At 40.8% G+C, this 24,269-nt stretch overlaps 1 protein-coding gene and 1 pseudogene across 2 annotated transcripts in view; one reads left to right on the forward strand and one right to left on the reverse strand.

Annotated features, from left to right (window-relative positions):
- Nuf2 (NUF2 component of NDC80 kinetochore complex) overlaps positions 1-24,269 on the reverse strand; it is a 64,510-nt gene that overhangs the window by 19,450 nt on the left and 20,791 nt on the right. Inside the window, exons 1-5 of one of the 2 annotated variants that reach the window (NM_001012028.1) lie at positions 9,592-9,701; positions 6,371-6,513; positions 5,008-5,082; positions 3,326-3,402; positions 2,921-2,982 (exon numbers count right to left, since the gene is read on the reverse strand). In NM_001012028.1, the coding sequence (NP_001012028.1) occupies positions 2,921-2,982; positions 3,326-3,402; positions 5,008-5,082; positions 6,371-6,493 (337 nt within the window). In that variant the 5' untranslated portion in view covers positions 6,494-6,513; positions 9,592-9,701. Of the gene's footprint in view, positions 1-2,920; positions 2,983-3,325; positions 3,403-5,007; positions 5,083-6,370; positions 6,514-9,591; positions 9,702-24,269 lie in introns of those variants that run through there. The other variant, XM_063272366.1, reaches the window with a different exon arrangement.
- The window catches only part of Timm23-ps7 (translocase of inner mitochondrial membrane 23, pseudogene 7), a 76,923-nt pseudogene continuing 62,441 nt past the window's right edge, over positions 9,788-24,269 (forward strand).

Genomic DNA, 24,269 nt, shown 5'->3' on the forward strand with positions numbered 1-24,269 from the left:
ACCGTATTAAAGTAATTTATCAGCAGACTTCATGTGGAGCAGCAGATTGTGATGCTGTGTCCTCTGCAGTATGACAGGTAGGTCTACTCCACAGAGGGGAAGAGCATCAGAAACCATAGAGGAAGTGAAGAGGGGCAATTCAACAAAGAAGCAAACAGCATGGACTCCAGATATCCAGCTCACACATGGAGATACAGGGCCAGCCCAGCTGCAAATCAGCAGATGAGCGAGTGTCCTCTGCCTGATTTCAAGTTTCATCATCAGGCAGGATGCTTGGTCTAAAGATGCTTGGTGCTAGGAAACTGGATATCCAGATAGAGCTAAGCCAGAGCCTAGCGAATAGCAGGCCCAGAAAGACATCCAATTGATGTCTTACATACTACGTAAGGATTATGTAGTTCTCCATCCTCTCTCAGACCCTCTCTCCCAGCGTCTGTGTGCTGAGTGGCACTTTCATTGGGAATAAGGCATGTGCACTAACATGTGCTTGCTGCTGCTGTACTGTCTGTGGGATGGGACAACTGCAGAATGCAAGCACAAACCACCACTGCAATAACACAGAGGGCTTACTATACTAAAACGCTCTCGAGTTCCAGTCAATGGTTCTCCTCCACAAAGGCTCACGGTTACTAATGCTTTCTCTCTCCTACATGCCACATGATTACGTAGTCTGTTCAGATGGTTCCCGTCCCATTACAGTGTGCACTTGTGTTTTCTCATGGATTGATAGCTCATTTCCATTTAGTACTATGGAATGTTCCAGTCAGGATGTAGTTTATCTATACACTGCTGCACTGAAAGCCATGACAGTTTCTGAGGTTTAGAAACTATGCTATACGCATCTCTGTGTGTGGCTTTATGTGAACAGTTGGGATCCCTTTGGATAGATACGGAGGAGCCCAGTTCCTGGATCATACAGAAGAACAAGCTTCGTTTTGTTAGACACTGCCAACCTGGTTGCATCCCTGCACACTGCCACTAGCAAAGGGCTCAGGTGCCCACTGCCCCAAGTCTGAAGCACGACGGCCTCAGACTGTCATGCCTTTGTGTTCGCTGTCTATGGTAGTATGTCATCTGATTTTTTTTTTATTATAAAGTATCACAGTAATTTCATGGGGAAAGGGTAATGCTTCAACAACACACACATGCACTCACATGCAAAAGGGAAAATATGAACAGTGACTCACACCATACACAATAATAAAACATTAAACAATCAAAGCCAGACAATATCCCCCAAGCACTCAGAGGCAAACCTCAGCAACCTAGATCAAGCTAAGTCTTACTAAGACCTACACTTTTTAAAGAAAATCAATTAAAATATTCAAAATCGAAATTTATTTCACTCTTTACAAGATAAGTATAAAATGGAAAAGGCAAATAACTAGAAGAAAATGTCTGCATAATCGCTGGTAATTTATTCAAAATTACCTAAGTTTCAATAAACAAATAGGCAGGGTGCTGGAGAGATGGTTCAGTGGTCAAGAGCACTGGTCTTCCTGAGGACTCACGTTTGATTCCCAGCCCCCACATGGCAGCTCACAACCACTGTAATTCCAGGGATCTGACACCCTTTCCTCAACTCTGTGGGCAACGCACACATACAGTATACAGATGTACATGCAGGCAAAATATCAACACATAAACTCTTTTTAAGTTCATTAAAAAATAGATGATTTGAAAAGAATTTTACCAAAAAAGATCTATCATAGTAGGTAAGTGCATGAACATATGCTCATTTTTATTAGTCATCATGGAACTATAGACTAAAACCATGACATACCCTGCAGAACAGTGAAAACAATGGTCAAGCCCAGGTGGAGCCAGCCCCACGGGAACTACTCTGTCCTGCTGATGGGGACACAGGCACTTTGGAGAAGAGTTTGGTAACTTAAAGAGCTAGGCATGCGCTTACCACATGAACTAGTATTTATACAGAGAAATGAGATTACATCCGCAGAGACCAGAAATATGAGTATTCACAGTTGCTTTGCCAACAATGGCCAAACAGTAGAAACAATTCAAATGCCTATCATGAATAAATTGTGCCATACACTTACATGAGAATACCACAAGAGAAAAAGAAACAAGGGCCTAATGAATTTAGTTAATAAAAATAAATTTCAAAAGCATTGTTTAAAGAAGCCAGACAGAAAAGATTGTACTATATGACTTTATTATGTTATGACTGATGAAAAACCAAAGTGTAGAATAAACATCAATGATATCAGAGAGTGGTAGCCACAGGGGACTGACTGCAAAGGGACATAGGAAACTTCTGAGACTCAATTAGAGCAGTGTAATTATCAGTGGTTCAAAATAAACTCTTCACGGTAAAGAGCAATTGCTAATTTGATAACTCTGGCCAGATTCACTCGCCATTCAACATCACAGACTCCCAATTCATAAACGAGGCCTTGCGATTGTGCTGCCTCAGTAACAAGCTCGGGACTGGAGCAGCTTACCCTTGTACTTCTCTCTGCTCTCACATCTTAACAGCCAGCACTCAGCCCTGCAGCTGGGCTCTGCACACTCAAGCCTCAGCTCACCCTGTCTCTCGTCTTGGCCTTCTGTGGAAGTGGCTCAGTCTGCCCACTGGAAGCTGCTGCTCACCAGGCAGGCAGGAAATAGCTGTGTCCCTAGCGGGGCTGGTGCTTGCCACATTTCTTAGACAAAGTCCATTGATCTTAAGAGCATCCATCACATTTGATAGGGCAATATCAACCCAGATAGAAAGCAATCTCCCAAAATTTTGGAAGCATGTAAAACATGTGAAGCTTAAGAAAAATTAACTTCAGAAAGCAGCTTTCTGTAGATCTATAAAATATAAGAAATTAACTTTCTAAAAGATTTTTAATATAATTTCCTTTTATATTTATTGGCAGAAAGGGAAAATGATGAAGGACTGAGATGTACTTACTTGGATAAAGAATATCGGCGATCTCAAAGTCATTCACCCGGCAAATGGGCATAAACGAGTCCCTTCAGGATGCAGAACAGAGACCAGGGGTGTTAGATACTCATTTTCAGCATATTTCTGAAGATACTTCTCAGTGTTCTAGGGTCACGTAAGGTCAAAGCCCCCTACAGTGCACAGTCCTGCAGCTGACGTCTGCTTCTACAGTGCATGAGCGTTTGTGCAAGGACTACTTCCTGCATGCTATATAAACATTCACGCAGTACTAAGGCAGTCATAGACTCTACTTAGCAGTGCATATTCAGGATACAAAGCTAACAATTCCATACTCAGGGCATCTTAGACTGTCATGTCAGAGCACCCCGAGAGATGTCAGTATGGAAGGTGAAAAAAGTCGTCCTTACTCACAGGTGGAAGAACAAATTGCTGACCGGTAAGAAGCCCTCCATTATATGTGGATACATGACTTCTATGTTCACCGGCATCTGAATGAAATAAATCATAACGTTAAGTCACGAGTCAGCCGACCAAATGAGAAGCACCTTGAGCTATAAGAAAACTTAATCACAGGATCTGATCAGACGATAGTACTTCATTACAGGAAATCTGGAGACAACATGACTTGTAGTGCACAGCTAGAGTCAGCAGTAATATGTGATGTTTGGTTCCGGATGAGCACTTAGTGAAGATTTTTAAATGAATGCAATGACATTCACTCCATGCTGTACTCTCTCTAGTGCTCTCTTTCAACCTTTACGACCCTGCTTCAGAGGGACATCTGTTTGTAAAGAAACCAAAGCCTTGCGAAGTTCCACAGCAAACAGAGGGCAAGCTCTTTGATCTTTAAGAACATCTCATCACAAGCCAAAAGTGGCAGCAGGTATCTATAACAATCCACAGGAAGGACAGCCTGGGCTAATGAAACAGTTAAGGAAAAGAAAAGAAGAGAAAAGAAAAGAAGAGAAAAGGAAAGAAAAGAAAAGAAAGGGAAAGAAGAATCCCAATGGCATCCTACAGAAGTTACATCTTCATGGATCCTTGGACAATGACTTGATAATTTCATCACAAATATAATCAATCAAGAAAAATGGTATTTCTTACCAGACTATCTGGTTTGCCTTATTTCAATTACTTTAATCTTACTGCCTATCCTCCATTTTAATCTTAGTGACTGCCCTACAAAAAAAATTTTTTTTTCTGAAGTCTTAGCAGGTGTTCAGTAAAGTCTCTCACCTCCATATCTGCAAACACACTGTATAGAAATAGTAATTCCCAAGTGTTGTTAGGTCTTTCATTATAGTTTCTACCTTACTAACGATTCTCATGAATGATACTCTTTGCCTAAAAGTGTAGGATGACGTCATATAGGTGAAGGCAGGTACAAGATAGAACGAGGCCTGTCATTGGACAAGAAGGAAGGATGGGAGGGGGATAAGTTTTAGAAAGATAAGGTGACCAGAGAGAGAGAGAGAGGAGTGGAGAGAATATGGAGGCAGATGTTAAGATTCCTCTCTGCACATTTACAGGTTATTATGAATATTCTTAAGGGATGGATGTGTACAGGATTTTGTATGTCTAGATGGGCAAACTGTATGTTAAATAGGTAGGCAATTATATCTTATTAATTGGATCAGAAGTTATTGTGTTGTGTGTTCTTTCATGTGGTGATTTAAGTTCAAGAGAGTATCTGGTGGCTGGAGACACTAGGCCACCACGGAATTGGGATGTACATTTCTGATATGGTGGCACCTGCCTTGGGAATGATGGGTAGAGAGATTGTTGCCGCTCAGAGAGAAGCGATCAGCAGTGTGATATGGGATAGAGCAAAGCAGGTGAGAGGCTTTGCTGACTGAGATGAAGATTATCTACCACATATCTTGGGGCACCACGGTGCCAGACCTAGTGCGAGGTAAAAGACAGCATTATACTTTTTTATAATTTTACAGCAATATAAAAGTCCTTCGTAAGTGAGATCAATTTTAGATTTATTGGAAATAAAGTCAAGCAACCCTCAACCTTTTGGGCAGCATGCACTGTGAAGAGAACTGCTGTAACATCAAAAGCAAAACACTGATTGACTCTTAACTCACCATGTAGAAATGCTCCAGCCGGACCCCATACACTAACTGTAAGGCTCTCATGTAAATCATGTACAGGACTTCAGGCTACAACAGAAGAACAACTGTCAAGGTCTAATGCAGAGAGCTGTCATAACCCTCATCCTCACCCAATGCTACAGAATCAATGAATGCAATAAAAAGAATGTGAGAGGAAAAAAAATCACCTGGTTTCCCTCAAAATACTTTATAATTACTCCAATTATAACTAAGGCACTTAAAATTTGTGTGGTACATATCACTTTCTTCATATGTAATGAATAACTAAGGGAATTGGTCACTTCTGAATGAGAATTAATCTATCCAAATCCAGCCCAATCAATCCAACCACCCCAGCAGGGAGACAGGTGAGTCTTCCAGAACTATCAGGAACATGGAAATGCTGGAACACTCAGGGCTTTATCTATTTTTAAAGAAAGATCACGGGGACTCTCCTGGTGCTGCTGTAGATGAAAGGTCATCTCAGATTTCCAATTAGTTGCAGCACTTGGAATATTGGCTATTAAATTAATGGAGAAATAACTTGATTTAAAAACCTTATCATCTAAGTCAGTGGATCCCAAATCCTGGCCTGAGAAGTTGTCTAATCTGAACTCAAGTTTATTGGGTGAACAGAAAGGCCTGAGATACACTGAAAAAACTGTAATATTACCCAGCGCTGTATAATTCACCTTACAGGTCTGATATGTACTCTGAGGCCATTCCTTCCATTATAAGAACTGAAGTGCTCTGAGATAAACAAGCTTGCAGTCTGCATGATAAAAGAAGGCTTCCTATTTTATAACTCCAAGGCCAACATCGGAAACTGGAGGGAGACTTTGGGATTTTGCTATGACATACAAATAGCTCATTTTTGTATTTAATAACCAGACACATAAAGAATAACACCTGTCAAAATAAACCAGTCCCCACCTGGGGCATAACGTAAGAAAATTAATCTGCACGCTTCCGAAGAAGATGGTCTGGAAGCATGTGTGTGCAGGAAACCGTTTGGAATAAATCCTGTCAAGCTCCCCAATAAATGATACCTTCATACCACACTCCAGTAATAAAAAATTTAATATACTTTAATATATCTATGGTTTAAAGCCCTTTTTTTCTTTAAGGAAAACAACCATATTAAAGAACCGAGTTCCCAACGGGATGTAGAAGGTGCCCCACATATAATCTTAATGTTATTTTAAAATTATGCCAGGTGAGAGATTTCTTTCTAGATTAAAAATGACTGGCCTACAACAAACGTAAGGGCACATGCCTCTGTTCCCACACTACAAACCTAGTAGCTCACTCTGCTCTTCAGTATCAGTAGCTACAGACAAAGACAAGCACAGTTTACCTTCGGGTTTGGAAGAAAATCGCTCTTGGAGAGGTTTTTGCCATCCGCTCCAGTTAACAGTTTATTGCGAATATGAACTACAATCTCAGCTATGTTGTATCTGGGGAAGGACAGAGTTTCCATTTTGGGAGTCTCCTCCTAGTCTGAAAAGGAAAAGAGAAGGAGCAAACACAGTCATGGTTCTTACTATCTGGGATCTCAACAGAAAACAACGACCGAGCTGAGCTTGTTCTGACCACAGTAGTGCTATCATTAAATATCTGAGCAAGGTAAAGAATTTTAAGCCAGGCATGGAAATGCACACCAGTGATCCCAACACTTAGGATGTGGAAGTAGGAGGACCAGAGGCTCAAGGTAATAATTATATGGAAAATTCTAGGCCAGCTTGGGCTACATGAGACTGTCCTCTGTCTCAAAACCAACCAAACAAACAAAAAGATGCATTTTATTCATACATACATACAAACACAATGAAAAAAAGATAGTGTCTTATCCTAAAATAAGTTTTATAGCAAAGTAACAGTCATTTTCTGTTAATTTTCCTCATGTTTTCTTCCATAAGAGATAGAGGCTTTGAGTTGACATACAATAGGAAAATTATGTTATTGTCTTTGTACACAAGAGCCAAGACATTTAACATTCTTAGCTAAGAACTGTTTCTCAAAGCTCAAGGCGGGCAGTATCGGCAGCAGAAGGTAGATACAAGCAATACTGACACAAGGTAGAAAATAAAATTGGATCGTATTTGATTGCACTGTTATCCTCAGTACACACTGTTCATATTAGATGGCTAATACAATTTAAGATGCAGGCAGGCGAGCTGGAAAAAAAGGAGAGGAAGAGGGGGAGAGGGCAGCCTTCATTTAAAGCACAAATCCCTTTCAGCAGAGCAAAAACAGCAAAAGCTCATTTGTCCTCATGTATAGAGATAACAGAGTATTCCTACTGGTGTCCTCTTAAAATAGTATCTGTCGTAATTCTATCTCCCTTATACATCCCGGGGCATGATTAGCAATGTTTGGAGATATTTTTAGTTGTCAGAACAAAAAATCCAATTGCTAGAGGCCAGGCATTCTGACAAATTCCCTAGAATGCTCGGTGGTCTCTCACTGCAGTGCTGTCTGTCCATTCATTACTTTCCAGTGTGGGCAGAGACCGGGCAGGAACATACTCAATTCTGCAAGCAAACTGAAATGGCTTATGGCTTACAAGTTTTGAAGTCTAGGCTCTTGCTGTTTCTCAGAAGAGGTATGCTGTCTTAGTCAGGGTTCCTGCACAAACATCATGACCAAGAAGCTTCCACATTGCTGTTCATTACCAAAGGAACTCAGGACTGGAACTCAAGAAGGTCAGGAGGCAGGAGCTGATGCAGAGGCCATGGTTTGCTCAGCTTGCTTTCTTATAGAACCCAAGACTACCAGCCCAGGGATGGCACCACCCACAGTGGGTCCTCCCCCCTTGATCGCTAGTTGAGAAAATGCATTATAGCTGGGTCTTATGGAGGCATTTCCTTAATAGAGGCTCCTTTCTCTGTGATAACTCCAGCTTGTGTCACGCTGGCACACAGAACCAGCCAGTACATATGCCTAGAAAAAAGCTCCAGCAGAGTTCTTGCCTCTCCTCCCAGTAACTGGAAAATGCCACTGGCTGTCAGATAACGCCCCGATTCTGCTTGAACCCTTCAAAACGCCAAAGATCCAGGAACTCTAAAGGCTATTTCTTTCTACTCTAGTGTGGCTCTAGTACTTAGAAGACTCTTCCCTACACCACTGGGAAACGCCGCTGCCCCCGCACTTCTGATCCTATTTTCTGTCCCACAGAATGCAAGAAATCCCTACTTAACAGGGCACTGCTTTCAAAAGCAATGTGAAGAAAAAAAAAAAAGTAGTGACTTCCTTTCTAAGCTTCTCTATTACAAGATTACTTCCATACTTGGGACCATTCCTTTATGACACTTTAGAGACCCTATCATCTGTGAACGAGACGGATATACCTTCTTCTAGTCATGCCAACCAAAGTCAGTCTAATTTGTACCTAAAATGGGAGTGGTTTCTGGCAAGCATCAAGCTGGCAATAATTATGTAGTGGACACCACTAGGTGTCCTAGCATTACGTTCTAAAACCATCCTTAGGTCAATGTCAGCAGCCACAGGCTGAGGCTTTAATCTTCATCCTGCTCCCCTTGGACGGGATGCTCACAGGTTGTTTTACTCAAGCTTCTGACAGCCTCCCCAGGACACTCACTGTCCCTAACAAGCCCTCCATAGATTCAATTCATCTGCGAGAGCAGCTCAGGCATAAGGAAATGCCTACTACTGGTTTACTACAGAAGATATTATGAGGGATGAACACCGGATGAAGAGACAACCAGGGCCAAGGATGTAGGAGGGACTTGCAACCTAGAGGAACCATAATGTGTGTATTTATCCCAGAGTTACTCGAAATCAACCCTTTAGGGTTTTTTGTTTTGTTTTGTTTTGTTTTGTTTTTGGGGGGGGTCCTTTTTTTTTTTAAAAAACAAGTTTTATCCTTATAGGTATGACCAATTTCATCAATGCTGAGTTTCAAGAATCAGAGAACAGGGACCAAATGGCCAAGTCCACAGGGCTGTCCTAGTTTTCTAGTAAAGCAACCAGAGGCTGCCAAGCAACAGCTAACCAGAAACATACAAAAGTTCACTTATCACCGTAAGGATTCCAAGGATTTCCGGATCTGTAGCCAAAGAATTGGACAATGGCAAAATGTATATTTCACAATATCAAACTGTCCTACTGACGTTACTACTCCTGAAATATTATTTTGTCAATATCTTCCTTTGTATTAGTCTATGTTTGCGGGTAGGCAGGTACATGTAGAAACCAAAGGCAGTCTCCGGTTTTGTTTCTCAGGTGCCACCCACCCATCTTTCTTCCCTTTGATAAACGGTTCTTGGTTTAATCAAGAGATGGTGACGCAATGGAGATACATAAAAAAAATCGCCAAGCATTTATCCAAACAAGTCCCACAGACAGCACTCTTGTGACTCACGCCTGTAATTTCAACACTTGGGAGATGGAAGCAGTAGGATTAGGAATTCAAGACTAGCCTCAGGAACACAGAAGGTTCGAGACCAATCCGGAATAGATGAGACCCCCGTCTCAAATCAACACACAAGTTTTTAAGTTAGCGAGCCCTTGGCTTGCACCCGGTCCTCCTGCGCTCGCTCGCTCGCTCGCACTCACCTGCAGTCCCAGTAGCTCACCAAAGAGCAGTTACAAACCGAGCAAACTCCTAAAATCCACCGGCCGTTGTCACTTTTCAAACCAGCCGCCTTTCTATGCGAGGCCCGCCCCTTTCCGCACAGCGCGCTTCCTTTGCGACGGATGCCTGGAAAGCTCAAAAGACCTACGGTGGGTGTGGCTTGACGAGTGGCGGAGTATGGCGGGCTCCAGGTCAGCGGAACCATTGTACAGGGAGTTGCTTCTAGTCGAAAGCCCGACTCCGCCTGTCCAGGAAGCGCAGCAGTTAAAGAGAGGAGTTCCGGTGGGCGTTTACTCTGTTGTCCCAGACTTTGGAACTTTGCCTTCAGCATCCCAGTTAGCGAAAAGACAGACAGTTTCAAGCCGCCTTCTATTTGGCTCAGAGAGTAACAGGGGATAGAGGATGTGTGATTCTCAGATTAATCAAAGGCATTATAGAGAATCCAGGAGTAATAGTAACAATGTCACTATTTGATAAGCTTTGATGGGGTCAAATTCTGACCCCATTGGATATTTGTACACATCATTTCACCTAAGGTTCCTGAAAGCTTTGGGGCGCGGACGCGAATGGATGGATAGACATTGTTAAATTTAAATCTTAAATTTACTCATTTTGAGGAGTCAGTATAGGGGGTAATAAATCCAAAAGCACAAACGTACAGGAACATGATTCTACACTTTCCAAACATCTCATGAGAGGAATCACTAGTTCATCTCACTTTGTGGCTTGCTGACATTACACGTAACAAAGAATATAAAGAACTTTCTATTCACGAATGTTATAATATCCTTTGAATATCTTTACTACTTGATTTTGAATAAATAGGCAAGATGTTTAATTGTTATATTCTTGAGCTAATGTTATAGGACATAATTTCATATAAATAATTGGAACACGACTATACTGAAAATACAGTACAATTTAACAAGGAAAATTCTGGCGAGGTAGTTGTATAAACCAGTATATTCACTGGGTGGCGCTGTTGTATTGATTTTAACATTACTGAGACTTTCATTCCAGTTCATTTTACGTAAGTAATCAGAACTACAGTGATAAACATCGTACACAATGTTCTGGATTTTTTGTTTAAAAAAATTCTAAATTTATGGGCTTTAAAGTGCATGTTCAGAGTCCTGGCTCAAGAAGAAAAATAGCATTGAATTCAAGTAGTTGTCTGCACTTTATTTCACTTTAATCGTTTTAACTTGTTAATCTGTTTGCCTCTTCAGCCACATTAATCTTTAGGAAAGATTTTGAAAATTGAGCTATACATTTGAAATACTTTATGTAGTACTAGTCTGAAGCTATAAAACACCTAACCTTTGCTGTTTGGGATGAACTCTGAATAAATGCAAGGAAACACAGACCTGGCATTGTTCTAACCCCTTAAAATATGTTTCTCACCTTCACAAGAAGTTATATCATTTTAGTGCAGTTTATATAGACACCCTTCTGAATCATCAGTCAAACAGATTTAATACCATGAAAATATTTGTTCAGTGTGATTATTAATTCAAATTTTATGTTCTAGTAAATTTCCAGTACTGACTTTACGATAGCCTGTGGTGTTTATAGTATTTCAAGGGAGCTGACAAGAATTTCTCAGGGAAAAAATGTTGAAATTAATATATTCTTCAAACCATGGTTGGTTGCTTGCCTCTAATGTCAGAACTCCACAGGGAGAGGCAGGGCAGATCTCTGTGATTTTGAGGCCAAGCCTGGTCTACATAGTATCAACCTGTTCTACATGGTGAGCTACAAACCCTCATCTATCTATCTATCTATCTATCTATCTATCTATCTATCTATCTATCTATCTATAGATATATATATATCTGTGTGTGTATTCAAAACAACAAAAAAGAATAGAAAGTTAATATATTCTAATTTTCAAAATGAACTCTTTATGTCAGAAGTAGTTGTATTGCCCATAATCCTAGCACCCTAGGTAGAAGAAGGGGTCATACAAGTTTGAAATCAGCATGCTCAAGAGCATATGCTGGGAGACCCTGTCCCAAAGTAACAACAATAAAGTAATTAATTATGACATACATTTTCAGAGTGTGCCTTATCTAGGGTCTTACAGAAAGAGTATAAATGTACTATAAGTGAGAGTAATACAATTCTTTACACTTAGGCAAGCCTATTGGTCCTAGAGGTAGACAGTCTAAGGACAAAATGCCAGGAAATCTAGTATCTGGTGTGAGCTCCTCCCTGGTTCATGGTTGGCCTTTGGCAGGGCTGTGATCACATGACGGAAGGGCAAATGACTCCCCCTCATCTCAGTAATGAAGACTTTACCCTCGGGAGGTGATTATTTTTCAAAGGACCCATCTCCTTGTCTGACCACCTTGGGAATTGGGATTCAAACATGAATCTGGGGAAGACACATCATAAAAGTAGTTATAAAATGAAATCAGGAATAGCAGAAATCAGGATTGACTCAAGGGACAGAGAGTTTTTGTTTTGTTTTGTTTTAGTTTTTTTTTTTTTGTCATCCTGCTCTCTCCGCTAATGTGGTGGATTATTTTATGATAATTATTACTCTTGTCTAAACCGAATCTTCTAATATAAATATACCCTTAGAAGAAAATTATTACTAATTCTCAACATCTTTTTATAACTCAAAAAACAAGACCAAATGCATGCCTTTCTAAATACTAAGTAAAAGAAATGTGATTTCGTTGTTTTTAAATCAAAGGTTTTGCTTGAAAAATACCATATGAATGATGGCAATGGTAAAATCTATGTAAATTCAAAATCAATACGTGAATATTGTTACATTGCAATATTTCCATTTATGGGGGCCAGAAAGGTGGCTCAGTGGCTAAAAACACTTGCTGCTGCTTTTCTAGAGGACCTCAGTTTGGTTCTCATGTTCATTTAGGTGGCTCACAAAATCTGTAACTCCAGTTCCAGAGAATTTCATGCTTTTGGCCTCTTCAAAGAGGTCAAGATGGGGAGATATCTTTAAAGATAAAGTGGAGATGATTCCATTAGATATTTCAAGAAATAAACTTACTTTGGTGAGGATAATTCATCTGACTGGCATCATTCCAGGATTGAATAGACAGTTGTTAGGGAAATAGCTTTTTAGAAGTACTTGTTTTTCTATAAAGCTTTGTTGGCCTCTGAGAAAGTTGTGTTTCTAGTATTGTGTGATATTTTAATGCACGAAAACCCTGCACCCTGGCTTTACCTGGTTCTAGTTGATACAAGAGACTGCATTTCAATTTTGACAACTTGAATAGCTGTGCTACTTAGATTGTTTGTCAACTTGACAGATGCTAAAGTCATCTGGGAAGAGGGAACCTCAACTGAGAAAATACCTCATCACACTGACCTGTAGGCAAACCTATGGGGGCATTTTCTTGACTAATGATTGATGTGGAAGTGCTTAGCCCAATGCAGACAGTGCCCCCCTGCGCAGGTGGTTCTGAGTTGTACAAGAACACACACGGAGCAAGCCATGAGGAACAAGCAACTTTACAGATTTTCCCATGACCTCTATGTCAGCTTCCTGCCTTCAGCTTCTACTAGGACTTCTCTTCATGATAGATTGTGTTCTAGACATGCGAGCCAAATAAACCCTTTACTCCCCAAGTTGTTTTCGGTCATGGTGTTTTTTTCTAACAATAGAAAGCAAGCTAAGTCAATATCCCTCCTGTTTTCCCTCCTTTCACAGATGGTATTCATACATCTTTATAACAGAACCTTCTCCCCTCAATAGCCTATTTATAATACACACACAAAATACCCAGACCTTTCAAGGGTGTCGATGCAACAACCATAGCTCTCGACTCATAGGGAATAAAAGAGTTTATTCTTTAGTCAAATATGAGTGAACAATGGCCCAAGGACCTAGATCCAGCACTATCCCACATAACACATTCCACCATAAAAGCATCGGTTTCATATTGACAGAGTAAAAGAAGGTCATAAAGTATTTTCCATGCACATTGGTTGGACATCCAATGGGCAGTTTGCAGCAAAGCTGGAAAAGTCTGTTATGGGTCTCCATATTATGACTTTCTTAGCTTTGCAGTTGGTGGAAAAATAATGCTATGCTAAGTTAACATATTCTAAAAGGTTTTTTCTAATAATCACAGAGATTTTATGTCATGAACTGAGGTAGAAAATGAAGGGTGATTAAGTTATTTAAGACAAACCTGGGTAATTTGGCTCTGAATCTTAAATAGTTCAGCTCTTCATAATCACAAATTTCTAATATGGGTGTGGAGCTCACAAGTTCACAGTGAGCTCTGTCATTCCAGCACTTGGGAAAGGGAAGGCTGGAGGATTGGAAGTTTATGGTACCTCTGGTACCCAGCAAGTTTGAGGCGATTCTAAGCTGCATGTGATTATGTCTTAAAATAAATTAAAAGATAAAGTGGCTTCCAAACAGTTAATCATCCTTGTAGAATCTTTACCTTAGGTGTGCTTTATTCTGGAGATGTTACAGACTCCGGAAGGTGGATGACTTGATACCTTAGTCTTATCAGATTTCTGTGTTGTTCAGGGGACCGATTTCCTTCCTTCTTGTTTGGACGGCCATCTTTATGAGAACATTTTGTGCTTTCTAAAGTGTTTCTATGTTCATTATTACTAACTTTCATTTTCTGTGTTCTCCATGTCTGCCTTAAACTTGTAATCAGAGGATGACCTTTGGCCGCTGGTGGACAAGACCTCCACCCAGCCTAGAACTTCTTGAATGTGCAGGGCTGGAATATTTTATATTCAGAGCCAAATTTTCTTGGTTTATCTTAAATATCCTTGATAGACCCTCATTGTGCACCTCAGTTCATGTCGTAAAATCCCCATGACTGTCAGATAACGCATCCTCTACTCTAGGACATACCGTCATTCTTAAGAGAAAGAATAAAGTTATGGGCTCTCCCACGCTCTTCTTTTGTCTTAAACATATAACAGCTTTGGCCATTTGTTCATTTTACTTCCTTCTGGCTCTATTCATTAGCAAGACTCCCTCTAAAGATTTTCTCTGAAATCATGTGAAGCAAAGACATACATACATACATACATACATACATACATACATATATATATATATATATATATATATATATATATATAATGCATTCTACCGTGCAGGTGAATTTCCTCGTGAAAACCATTTTTTTCCTTTGGCTGAGGAATTCTTGGGATTTTGTTTGTTTGCTTGCTTTCTTGCTTTTGCGTGAGGAAATTGTTTTTATTTTTGTTTGTTTTATATCATTTTTATTTGTATGTCTGTCTGTCTGTGTATGAGTGTCCATGAGAACCAGAAGAGTATGCCATCTCCCCTGAGGATGTAAGGCAGTTGAGAGTTGCCTGACTGGTGGGAGCTGAGCTGTAATCACTTTCAAGAGCAACGCGCCCTCTTTACTGCCACACATCTCCCCAGTTCCTACTCGAGGGCTCTCAGTCACAGTAACTCTGATTCAGCTTCACGAGAACAAGCCTGCCAACCTACAAATGTCCCTATCCTGACAATGAGTTATTTATTTCTTTTCTGACATAGCCTCAGCAAGCAGACACACAATCATGTGAGACATGAGTATATTTCACCCCTTTTATGTTGTTATTGTAGCTTTGGCAGAAATCATAGGAGCAGACCACATAGATGGAAGGCTAAGATCTTCAAACGAACCCTCTAACCAGCCAGAAATGGCAGGTATGACAAAGAGTTTGCACTGTCAATATAGAGGTGGATTAAGCGAGGCTGGCCAGCTGGTAAGCCTCAGAGATCAGTGTGTCTTCACCTCCCAAGCACTGGAATTACATGCATGTGCCACCACACCTGGATTTTTATGTGTGAGCTGCAGGTGGAACTCGCATCCTCACGATTACATGCAGAACATTCTACCAACTGAGCGTCTCCATAGCCCCATACCTGTGCTAAATGCAGCTCCTAGCTAGGTCGTGGTGCCGAATCCTGGGACATTATCCCCACTTACTTTAGAAGCCAAGGTTATCTCGCCTTGCATTACATTCTAGAAATTTCTTAAGGTTTTTGTTCTCTCATTCTCTGCAAGGGACCAAATTGGGGGAAAAAATCATTGAACTGGAAAACATGGAGGACCAATCCTGGTAATAATACTTGCAATCACAGCGTTGAGAAACAGAGGGAGGAATGTGGGAAGTTCACAGCCGGCCACGGTCCACCAGTTTTCTAGGTTTTCCATTACATTGACAACAATCTAAATGGCTTAAATAACATCTATCTGTTGTCCCAGAGCTGAGAAGTCCTGAATCAGCAGATTTAATACTAACTCCTGAGAACTCTCAGAATGATTCTTTTCCATGTTCGTCATCTTCTCATGAGTTTCCGGCAATCTTTGATATTCTTTTTTTTTTTTTTTCGGAGCTGGGGACCGAACCCAGGGCCTTGCGCTCACTAGGCAAGCGCTCTACCGCTGAGCTAAATCCCCAACCCCTTATTCTTTTGTTAATAGACGGGTCACCTCAATTTCTGCCCTTATCTTCCTATAGTATTTTCTCATGTGTGTCTGTGTCTAAATTTCCCCTTTTATAGAGGCATCAATCATGTTAGATATGGACCACCCTAATGACTTTATGCTGAAAGACCCTAATGGCAAATATTATCACACATTGATGTTTAAAGGACATGTTAGGACTCTCCAACATGTCTCTTGGAGGAGGACACAGTACAACCCATAGACATGATTTGCAGTACCATAAGCCCTTAGCTGAATCTCTAAATTGCCTAGTGGTTCAAGGCAGGACAAATGTACCAGCCTCCCTCAGAAAAATCACTAGATTTCTCTCTCTGTCTTTAATTGGGTACTAATTACTTATTGACATGCTGAATACATGGGCTTCATTTTATGTTTCTTAGAAATAGCTGTATAAAAACACTGTCTGGATAGGTTCAAAGAGAACAAACAGAAATTAATTGCATTAGTGCCACTTCAGCCTTTGCACATTAAAGTTTCCAACAGAAATGGATCTCCCTCAACCTACTTAGCCATCAGAGCCTGTGAATTCTAAAGCCATAAGCTGTACACAGAACGTTAGAACAGAATAACAGCTTAGAAACAGGTCAAATATGTTCCCAAGTCTCAAAAGGGTGATAGCATGTTACCTTACTGATCCCGATATTTAAGATGTGTAACCAGCTATTAATGTTGGTTACAGAGTTACCTCCATGCGGGCAATAGGAGGGTCCCCTATGACTCAGTTTTGTAGCACCATGCAGTGACGCACCATGCAGTGACGCACCATGCAGTGACGCACCATGCAGTGACTGACAGAAGACCAGTATACACAGTTACGAACAGATGGTTGAAAACAAAGTCAAGGAGTATTCTACTCAAGAGAAGCTTAATAGGTAGAGATGTCAACAATAGATGTCCCTGTCATCTTACTCCTTGTTTATCTTCCAGGTCTTGAGGCTCACTGCAGAGCTCCTGCAAGAGCATAGTAGAAGATACTGAGGAGGGCTTCCCAAAGAACCTGGGAGAAGAGCGAGTTTGTAGGCTCGGAGGAGTACATCACTCTACTTTAGATATTCTGAAGGCAGAAACTTACCAGTATGGCTTACTCCTAGGGCCTCAAATCATCAAAATAAAGAGGATGGACTTTGTGTTGTCTACCTTTAAAATATGTGATGAGGTTTATTGAAAAAGATAGAATACTTTGAAGAGAATGAATCATTCCTAAGGCTCCCCATGAATGCTTGCAGCTTAGGGTACAATGCAAAATCCCTAATGCAGTGTGTGAAGCCACAGGACCGAGAGAGTGACCCCATGCCCCACTGCAGAGTCTAGCAGGACCCTGGGGGGAGGCAGCGCTGGAGTGAGGATCATTTGAAAAGTAAACATCTCCCCAAGAAACTGAGCACTCTGTTCTGACAGAGACCAATACCAACAGAACCATCGAAATTGAAGAGAGCCACCAAAAGCTGAAATCTCATAATACTAACACTTTAAACCAGTGTGTGGCTGCTTTCATACAGTGGCTCTGCTTTGAATGCCTCTCCTCCCTGCCCCCAACTTTACAGGGAAGAAAAAGACTGAAAAAGAGCAGTGGGCCCTGTGCCACACACACACACACACACACACACACACACACACACACACACACACACACACAGCCTCATGCAGGCCTGGAACTCACCACGTGACCCAAGCTGGCCTCCACTCTAGCCTCCCTCTTGCTTCAGCATTCTAATGCAGGGATGAGCTGCTCTGGATTCATCACATGCAGTGTGATCAGACTTGAAAGCTCTTGTAATCCAAAATATTCTTATTGGCTACTCCCAGTGTTTTACTCTCCAATCCTTAAATAATCAATGCACTAGCCATTAAAAAATCCCGAGATCCTCCCAGTTAAATACAACTAACACAAACACTTATTTTACAAACTTATTCTTATCACCTCTTAGACATCACAATGACATCAGCAGTACAAATGCAAAAAGAGGCATTTTGTGTATGTGTGCAATTATAAACACCTGAGCCACTGTACTGTACTAACAGGCCTAGGAAGTGTGCTGTCTCCCAGGAGGAAGGGACTAGCCTCAAGACATCAGTAGAATCTTTACAGAAGACATGAATGACATTTGAGCCAGTCTTTCAGGAAGGAGGGCTATTGGATCCATGCCAGCCTTTAATAATTTGTTCAGACTGGTTCATGAGGTTGCTTATCCACATAATTGTCAGGAGCCATCATAGAGGAGCGAAAAACTAGCAGGTGACCTTCCTGAGAGATGGGTCTGCCTTGGATTAAAATCTACAACAGCTCTGGTAGGCAAGGTGCAGGAGAGATCCATTTTAGGAAAGCTTCCTGTTATTAATTAATATGTTATTAATATGTTATTAATATGCCTTTCCTGTTATTATTAAATATATAACTATAGGAATTAGCCCATCTTTTTGAGCAGATCTCTGCAGATCTATGAAAATATACTATCTTGTAGTAATACTATATAGACAAATAGATAATAATTCTATAGATTTCCTGATTTGATTCAAACAATTATATAGGAGGAAAATTTTTAGAGATGTTCTTACTTGCTAGAAAGATCTAATAATGTTAGCATCAAGAATAGAAAGTGCCCACTCCTCAGAATAGTAAGTAGAGGCTGCATCATAGGAAATATAATGAGGTTTCATAATCACACCCATAAGAGAAATAGAATTTGGGGCAATTTTGTGTACAAGGATAAACATTCAGGTCTAAGGATATAGTCACAGGAGTGCACTGTGATAAGAAAAGGCCATGGGAAAACTGTTGCTTTGAACTTTTAATGAGTATATTATGATGAAACACTGCTTTCATCTTAATATCAACATCCTTGTGTAACTCCAATTTTATGTAACAATTTATCTCTGAGGTAATTTTCTAGACCTTTTTGGCTAAGAAGGTACAAAAGGACCAGAGGAAAAAAAATAAAGTTATTGGTTTTTTGGTTGAATGGTTTGACTTGAGGAGCTTTGCCCCATCCATCCATCCATCCATCCATCCATCCATCCATCCATCCATCCATCCATCCATCCAAATGTCTATGTCTGTTTGTCTATATGCTTGTGTGTAGGGTATATGTGAATATGTGTAAGCATTCATGAATAATTGTGGAGTTGATTGTGACAGTCAGGATGTGGGAGTTTGAATGATTGAATGTATATGTGTCTGCATATTTGGCTGTATACAACATCTTAATCCTTTTCCTTTCCTTCCTCTCTGGCTCACAAAGAGTTAACCTGCCAGGCCAGCAAAGGGCTTCTGGCTGTCTGGTCAGAAAAAAAGGGAGCACTAGCAATAAATCCTTTCACTAATTCCCTGCTGCTAAACAGTACGTGTTAATTGCCAGATATTAATGCTCATTAAAGCGCAAGTAATAAAGAGTTAAATTTTTAGAACTTAATGAAGCACAGCACAAAAAAAGAATTAAGTAAAGCACAGAGAGTTATAATGTTTAGTAAAGCACAGAGTTAGACTAAAGAAGTCAGTGCTTTTTAACCATAGAATAAGCAAGAAAGTTTTTAGAATCTTTTGGAAGTTATCAGTAAGCGTTCAATAGAGTTAGAGAGCTAGAAGGCCAGAGACCACCCGTCTCTAAAGCAACGTCCGATGCTGTGTCCCATTTCAAGCCCATTCCAGGCCAGGCAGGCTCCCAGAGCATAATGAGTAGATGATGCAAGGAAGAGGTTGGAAAGAAGGTCCTCGCTGAGCATCCTGGGAAAGTAGCAGGGGTCATGGGAGAGAACCACTGCTGGAAGTGGAGAACCGAGATAGTGACCAAAGTCCTCTTGCAGAGTCTGCTTTCCCTGCTCATCAACCATCCCAGGGCCTTTTAATATTCATGTCGCACTTAGTAGGTAAAATTTAGCAGTGACCAAACGGGTTGGTACTGACTGTGAAGGCATTACTATTCAAAACAACATATACGAATACGTAGAGAGTCCGTAGGCTAAGGTTTGATAGAGCCAAGGATGCTAGCCTTCTTGTGAGCACACAGAGAGGCCTTACGCTTCTAGCGTTCTTCTGGCAGGCTCCTGTTTTTTTTTTAACAGCCCTAGTGGTGATAAGTTGTGCAGTTGAATAGCAGCTAGTCTTGAGGTTTGGAGAGTCTTTGAAAATCTTAAAATAAAAAAATTCAATTTCAAAACTAGATTTGGAGTGCATTAGTGCTTTAATCATACCATCTGTAATAAATGATGATCTCGGACCCTTCGGTCTTTGATATGATGCCACCATTTCAGATCGGAAGTACACATTTGAAAGGCATTCTTCAAAATATTATAGGTGTGTTGCAAGTTAAAAATACAGGACTGGTGAAATTTCAATTGCAGATACAGAATGAAGGTTTTTAATACAATTATGTTCCATGAGGTATTTGAATTGTAAAATGTCAAAAATATTATACTTGTGTGTTCTGCATTTGAAATTAAAATTTGACAATGCATTCCTAAACCTTTATTAGTCCTATGTCCTCATTTCCATCTCAGCTTCCTTTGGAAGGTAGGTACCAGGAAATGAAACAGGAAGTCACCTACAGATCTCCAGGGCCAAATGCAACTCACACAAATGAGGACTTTACAAGGTGAAAGGGATTCCTTTGCAAGAAATATATAGAGAGAGCTACAAAAGCAAGAGGAACCAGAGAGTGCATGGCCTGAGAATGGAGGTGGGGAAGGTGGAAGACTGCTGCTATTCAGTTTGACTCAGGCCTGTGTGGGTGAGGGACAGCAGCAAAGACTGGAAAGTTAAGACAGGCTGTAACCCAGGGAGTCTGGCCAGAGCTACAAGGATGGGGGATGGAAGTCTTGATGGGTAAGGAGTCTGACTTGGTGATTTTTTTTTATCCATGATGAAATTGCACACCACTATAGAAAGGGTGAGGACCAAGATCACCCCTAACTACACACCTCTAAGGAAACCTCAGGCCACTTGTGTTGTCTCTAACATACACCTCAAGAAATATGTAAAGTAGAAGGGAAATATGATAAAGAAAAATCACCAACTTAGATGTAAAAACATCCCGAGTTCAAATCCCATGCCACACCCCCCATGATATCATTTTCCGTCTCTGAACTGCAATTAACCTTATACTTGAAAGAGACAAACAATGCTCTTGTTATGCCTGGAAATAAGGAGTAACTTTCAGCACACAGGGGAGGCTCACTACATAACCAGGTAAGTTACCATTTCACTTATTACTCGGTCCCTTTTAGCCACTAGAGAGTCTTTCTTTAGGTAAGGAATGTACTCTGTATAGGTAGAAAACATTGTCTCAAAATAGTCTCATTGCTCTTTATAAAGAAATGATGTTTAGGAGGTGAGGGTGACATCCCAGCACCATAATGACAAAAACAAATGAAAATAAGGGGTGAGGGGGCTGGGAGGGACAGAGGAGGAGGAGAGGGGAGCTTTGGAATGAAGAATCGCATACTTGTTTTTGACTAAAAACAAAAGCAGAAAACCAGAAGCAAATATTTAGAATATTGGGTCCAGATAATTTCCTTACATGATTTGCTCAACACTAAAGATTTCTGTCCTAACTGGAAACCCTCACAATCAGACTAGAGGCCCCAAGAGGAACTTATGCCTTTACTTCATTCTGAAGGGAAACTCAGAACCACGACTTATTATCTGTAGTCTAAGCTGCAGCCAGTAGGTGAATCAGAGTCTCACACATGCTGAGCATTTGATGAGTTTAGCAGAACGCTTGGACTCAGGAGCTGGGAGAGTTAGAATGATGATAAGCATGGGATAATGATTCTTTTTAAAGACTCATTCTGGGATCTGGAGGGATAGCTCCATGGTTAAGGTCACCTGCTGCTTTCCAAACTAGCCTGATTCCCATACGGTTTCTCAGTCATCAATAACTCATGTTCCAGGGGATCTGATGCTCCCTTTTGGCCTCTGCAGGCACTGGACACACACAGCATACACATGATACATGGAGATAACACACACACACACACACACACACACACACACACACACACACACACACACACGTAATATTCTGGATAACTGAAAGAGCTCCTGGTTTTCCTCCTGCCCCAAACTCCACCTCAGCCACCTCCATTCGTATAGAATAGGCTACAACAACGGAAAATGTTATCCAGTTACCCCAAAATGTTCTGTGCCAAGTCACAGTCTGAAATCACCAGGGCTTAAATTCTGTGTTTGTAGACAGTGTGCCTCCCTACTTTGGCATTTTTCATTCAAAAGTAAATTTCATCTCTTCTCCTCAGAGTGTCTTGCTAAATGTATAGGACAGGTTGGCAGCTGAAGAGGAAATTCCCTTCGCCTTTCCTTTCCCCACAGGCTTGAAGTTTGGTTATTCCAATGCAAGTAACTTGAGCTATGTCCTTGCTTGTCCTCACACTTTGGGCTCAAGGTCAGTAGACTTGGTTGGAGCACAGCTGCGATTCATTAAGGTTCTCTGTTACTGCTATGGAGTAGGCGTATGGTTCTATCTGTCCCAGAAGACTAGATTTTCAGTTGTTTCCTTGGGTATCATGTTTTTGCACTGCTTCTTTCTTTGTTTTATTAATTCTGGATTTGTGTCTGTAGGGCTCCTCAATGGACTATCATTGAGATAAAGATGTCCTTCCCCTCTGCGGGTATGAACTCCTTGAGACTCATGAGTCCTGTTGAGGACTCTCACAGCTGTCGCTTGGTAGTGGGTAGAGCATCTTCAGTCTTAAAATAGATGCTGAAGAGTAAGACTGTATCCTGGAGGACTGCTCAGGCATAGCACTCGCCACTTTTAACCCAGTGATTTGCTTTAGGACTTTATGCTCTGCGACCCAGCCAGGACTCTGTCGAGTTAGACGAAATAGCTGAAGGATGTGACGTCTCAGAGCCTGGAGTTCTGATCAGGTTTATTCAAGACAGAAACATCTGGCTCCATGTCTGTAATCCATGAGCAGATGACTGCTTCAGAACTTGGTTCTGATTGGTGAGTGGCCTCTAGAACAAGAGGACTCTCTACTTTATTCAGATGAGAATGGCAAGGCCAGGCCTCCCAGTGTGTCTCCATGCCTTAGACCAGCATAGAACAGAAAACCTGAGTCACATCTTAGGAGGGAGTGGCCAGTCAGTGACCATCTCCCTCCGGTATTCCTTTCTGCCCTTGGTAGAAAATGGAGGATTTCACTGTCTTCCTTATAAAACAAGGTAATGGAAGCTTTGGCAGATGGGGCTAGCATTGAAAGCTACAAACCAGGAAGTAGAACCTAATATTCTAAAGTAATATGTGATTTAAAAAAACTCATGAGTCATTTTTTTAGGAAAGGTCAATTTCTACCATTTCTGAAAATAGTAATAGTAATTTTTTTCCTCTTAAAACTCTGAGGCTACCATCAATAGGAAGGAACAGTGTTTTTCTCTCCTTCATGTAAGAAAGAGTTACTTCGACTTAGTCAAAGGATAGCATGGCGATTTCTATTCAGGGACCACAGTACTGGCTTCTAGAAAACATAGAGCAGCAGTTTTTAGTTCTCATTTCATTCATTTAGTAGCTTTCCTCAGAGAAACTACCCACTGTTTGTTTTCAGGTCCCTGCCACCACAGGAGGATACCTCACATGCAGTGATGTGGTTCAAGATTCACAATACACGGACACATACACCCTTCTAGTCTTTATGGTGACAATAATCCTGTACGGATGTTGTCTTCATTTTACCAAAGAGGCATCTGGGATACACAGAAATTGAAGGCCCTTGATAATAAAACACTTAACTTGAAAGTGCAGTAGTAAGGTAAGACCAGTGAGTTCCACTGAAGACTTCAACCATTCACTGACAAAGGCCTCCTCATTATCCCTCCTTTCTGGTGTTACAGCTCCTCCGAGTTTACAAAAGATGTGCAAATATACAGAACTTTTAGGTTACCTTTTCTCACCTGGCTTCTCCATAGTCTTAGCAATTAAGGAAAGAGCACTGGCATTTTAGACACCAGATTAACACTCCATAATAGTTCATTCTTCCCTTGTAAGGTCTAACTGATGGTTCTTGGAGTTGTACAACTGAACTTTCGACTGAGATGTTTCGTTCAAAAGTCCATCCCATTTAGTTTTCTTTTGCGTTCTTTCGTTGTTCAGCACAAGAAACAAAAGAGAAAACACTACTTACTGACTTACTAATTCTGGAATTTCAGAGGCAGGATTAAGGAAACCAATGGG

The sequence above is a fragment of the Rattus norvegicus genome, chromosome 13 (assembly GCF_036323735.1).
Source record: "Rattus norvegicus strain BN/NHsdMcwi chromosome 13, GRCr8, whole genome shotgun sequence".
Classification (NCBI taxonomy): Eukaryota; Metazoa; Chordata; class Mammalia; order Rodentia; family Muridae; genus Rattus; species Rattus norvegicus.